The sequence below is a fragment of the Corvus kubaryi genome, unplaced genomic scaffold (assembly GCF_017639235.1).
Source record: "Corvus kubaryi isolate FWS band 111438036 unplaced genomic scaffold, C.kubaryi_AGA036_p1.0 137, whole genome shotgun sequence".
NCBI lineage: Eukaryota > Metazoa > Chordata > Aves > Passeriformes > Corvidae > Corvus > Corvus kubaryi.
This window is the reverse complement of record NW_024580671.1, coordinates 17,983,539-17,987,595: the sequence shown is the minus strand read 5'-3', so window position 1 is coordinate 17,987,595 and position 4,057 is coordinate 17,983,539. Positions and strand designations below refer to the sequence as shown.

The window sequence follows — 4,057 nt, the reverse complement described above, 5'->3', positions numbered from 1 at the left end:
GCCCCGGCCGCGGGAGCCTTCGCGCCGCTCCCGCTCTGCCGCCGCCGCGCCGCCTGTCCCGGCAGCCGCCTCCTCTCGGGCCGCGCCGCCCGCCCCGCGCGCCTTCCCCCGGCAGTGGCGCGCACAGCCTGGCACTCACACCCGCTGTCCCACCGCCGCCACAGTCACTCCTTCTCCATCATTTCCGGACGACGAAACGTCCCACTCCGGCTGGCGGCGGCTGCGGCTCGGGGCGGCGGTTGTGCAGGTCCTGCCGCCCGCCAGCGACGGGCCCGCGGGCTGGGCAGGGCTGGGCTGCGCGGGGCCGGGTCTGCGGGGTCGGCCGGCCGCGGGACGCCTCGCTGCCCGCAGCCGGGCCTCCAGCCATGGAAATTCCCCCAGGAGATCGTAACCAGTCAGACAGAAGTAGGCAAGAAGGGGAAAAAACCCCAGGAGGATGTGAAAGTGAGGCTTTCCCGCCTGGGCAGCGTTTGCAGCCGCAGCGCTGGCAGCGGTGCGGGGCACGCTGCATGGCGCAGCCGCCGGCTCCCAAGTTGGCCGCGGTGTTCTGGATCGGCCACCACCAGTTGCGCCTCGGAGTGCGGAGCGGCACGTGGAGCGCCGCAGGCCCCGCTGCCCTCCGGCCTCTGCACGCTCCGCCGGGCCCTGCTGGCGCGGCCGACCTTGCTACCCCTGCCCCTGGCTGGTAACATGCAGATATATCCATTAAAAGGGCTTCACAGCGGGCACATAGAAATACTCAAAGAACACGAAGAATAATAGAACAAGCAGTTTTTAAAAGTAGAACCCTAAAGTGCAAACTACTTCCTCTGCTACCGTCCGCCAAGCAGTGTTACCTGGACTTTCTCCATATAGGAAATACATTTCTTTCCCATGGCACAGTCTGATGTGATCATCAGTCTCATGCGCTGTTCTTGCCCACGACATGGGGTACTGCAGTTATTGCTTGCACATGTGCTGGTGTCCATAAACTACATGCTTTGCCTTGCTTACGCTATCACAGTATGTCACCTTTCTCGACTGAAGTGTGCCCAGGCTTAAAATGCATTTTCCTTAAAATTTACAAGCAGATTTTTTTATTATGGTTTAGTAAATACGCCAGCTTTACTGGTACGTCTCATTACAGTGAGATATTTAGATATATTTTTGGGGGAACAAAAGTAGGAAGATAAAATATGCAACTTGCAGACTGTCAGCATCCTAGCATAAGAGACTATAATTGATAGATATTCATTTTGATATCACACATGCTAAGGAATATGCTCAGGTATTAAAAGTTAACTTTTTAAAGTTTAGCCTTTCCCTGACATGCCTGCAAAACAACCAGGATAAAGTGTAAATACCTGACTAGGAGCCAGTTCTGTGTGAACTCCACACCCTTCAGGGCTAACTTATTTCAGAAGTCATCAGTAATTTTGCACCAGTGTACAGCTTTATTGTTGTCATTGGTGGTGCAGAAGAGAAGTGTGGTGAAAGGTGCATATGCTTTACTCCGAAAAATACTATAATTTTAAAGTATTTTAGTAACCTAAGGTGTTCTTTGATGCAGCATAGTCTTTCTTTAAACATGTATATGGGAAAATGGGGAAAAAAAAGATGTTTTATGTAGGAAAGCAGCTGTATAAAAAAAAAATCCATTTGGGGCACACAAAGCTATTATTTTACTGTGTAATAATAATATTGTTCTCAATATCTACACTTTTCATCTGTGCAAACATTGCATAACTTTCCATAGTCCCCTCCTTGCTGTCCTGGGAGCAGAGTGATCAAGACATAAGGTAGCATGACTTACCTCAAACTCCCAAGTGAGTCAGTGGCAGAAGAAAGGTTGTGACTCACTCTCAACGTACAAGCTTGTGTTTTTCCCTCTGAAACTGGAAACACAGCAGAGAGCTGTGGGAGGAGCGATAATTTAGCCAACCACACCCTGCTTCCAAAATATTTCATTGGATAATAAATGCCTATGAAGAGTTAATACCACCCAGGGTTGGTATTTTGGTGGGTTTTTTTAACCTTATCTGTGAAACCCACATGGTAACCTCCATGACGCTCAGTTTATCTTCTTTAAAAAGATGATGGGATGAGCTCACCCTGACATGCCTGAGTTGTAGAGTTAAAAGCAACTAAGTGAGTTTACAGGATCTTCAGCAGACATTACAACTGATGCAGTCAGAGGTAGTCCTAAACAAAATCAGATTAAGAAAAGGTAAGAGAATTCAATACACCAAAAACACAATTCCATGAAACAGTACATTAAAAATACTGTGCAATGCACAACACATTGCCTACCAAAGGCTGTGATTGTAAAAAGATGAGTCCAGATGCGGTGCCTCTTAATGAGATACCACAGATAGGCAAAGCTCATTGGCATAAGCACTTCTGACAGTACAACATACTTCTAACAAATACTCAGCAAATCTAAAATAAATGTTGTATTACTTTCCTGTAAAATACGTGTCATTCTAAAATATTATTAAAAATTCTTAGGAAGTGGGCAGTTCAGATACTAACACCAGCAGCCTTTCAAGTAGGCTTCAAATTTGAGATATACTGTATCTTACTATAGCAACTGAGTTACAGACTGTTGCAGATATGTGTTCCAATATAGTCTTCCATTGCTAAACCATAAAATTCAGGTCTTGTAGGCAATTAATGGCAGATTTTGGGATTGATGTGAAGAGAAATTCAAAAGCCTTGTAAATAGAAAATAAACACAGTTTGTAGGCAAGTTAAAATTTCATGGAAGAAAAAAATCACCAAAAAAGCCTTAACTAAAACAACCTAAAAAAAAAAATCCACAAAAAACCCAACCAAAAAAAAAAAAAAAAAAAAAACCACAAAACAAAGACACAAAACCACACCCCGTAAAAAAACCCATACACCACTGTCACTATGAAAATGCCCTCCAAGTTTCTTTCTCTATTAAAAAAGATTCTTTAAAGCACACTTATATTAAAAGTGCACAAAATGTAGAATATAATCATATTTCTTCAGGACAGAATTGTTTATCATCATTTCCTAGACTGAGCTCCTATGCAAGCCATACAAAAGATATTACCTGCAGTCAAAATAGACTTGTCACTGAACAAAATAAAGTGTTCTAGAAAGATGCAAGTTGTTTTTATAAAGTAAACCCACATCATTCCAAAATTAACAGCTGCAGAGGTTGTTTGCTCACATTTTTAAAAACTGGAGCTATATTTCTAGCTTGAATTTTCCAAGGCAAACTTTTAGTGTTTGTAGGTTTTTGAATTTCAGATAGTTTGTGCTGGAGGAAGTTGTGGATAGCAGAGATGCCCATCTCAGAAATGCTGTAGTAAATTGTGCATAACTCTTCAAATTAAAAATATAGTCAGTAGCTATTATTTAAGGATCAATTAAAGTTTAGGTAGTCAAATTTTCCTACACCCTAATACTACCCTTTCCTTCCCCAGGCTATTTTTTACTGATGCTGATTTCCTTCTGTCATGAAAACATTTTACTTCCCTCTTAACACCCTTAAATAGCTCTGAATAATGGACAATAATGTTATTGAATCTTTTTGTGATTGATTGCTTGTACCTTAGTACCTGTGAGTTCAAGTTATTCTTCTTCTGTGTCTGACAACATGAACTTTGTGATATGTAATTCTACATATGTGTATTAATCTAAACTTCACCAGTCTTTCCAGTATTAGGATCATGGCAGGATCTCTGTCCTAAATATTTTATAGTGCAGCAATGCTGAAATGGAAAGACAGTTATAGTATAAAGGACTAAATAGTAATAAACTAAATTTGGAGTTAAAACGAAATTATATTGTAAAATAACATAATTACAAGTGACACAATTTGGGGGGTTTTAATTTTTTTTTTTTAATATAGATTAAAAGCAGAAATACCCACAATGTATGTATAAAAGGACAGTAAAAGAGAACTTGAAAATCACTGTCTTGCTTGGTTTGGAGTACTTTCGGTCTCTGGTGTTCACGACCTAGCTCGTACATTACCCCTCTGCAAAGCACCCTGTATAAAGCCATGTAAATTGTCAGGTGCCAGGGCAAAGCTGGTTGCAGCTGT

At 42.4% G+C, this 4,057-nt stretch overlaps 1 protein-coding gene across 4 annotated transcripts in view; it reads right to left on the bottom strand.

Annotated features, from left to right (window-relative positions):
• MDFIC (MyoD family inhibitor domain containing) overlaps positions 1-1,884 on the bottom strand; it is a 52,195-nt gene extending 50,311 nt beyond the window's left edge. The window contains exon 1 of one of the 4 annotated variants that reach the window (XM_042018068.1): positions 1,793-1,884. Coding sequence is in view for 1 of the 4 variants with exons in the window: in XM_042018067.1 (XP_041874001.1) it covers positions 837-927 (91 nt within the window). In the remaining 3 variants the exon portion in view is untranslated. Of the gene's footprint in view, positions 1-128; positions 235-836; positions 943-1,792 lie in introns of those variants that run through there. The other 3 variants (XM_042018067.1, XM_042018070.1, XM_042018069.1) reach the window with 3 other exon arrangements.
• Positions 1,885-4,057: the final 2,173 nt, after the last annotated feature.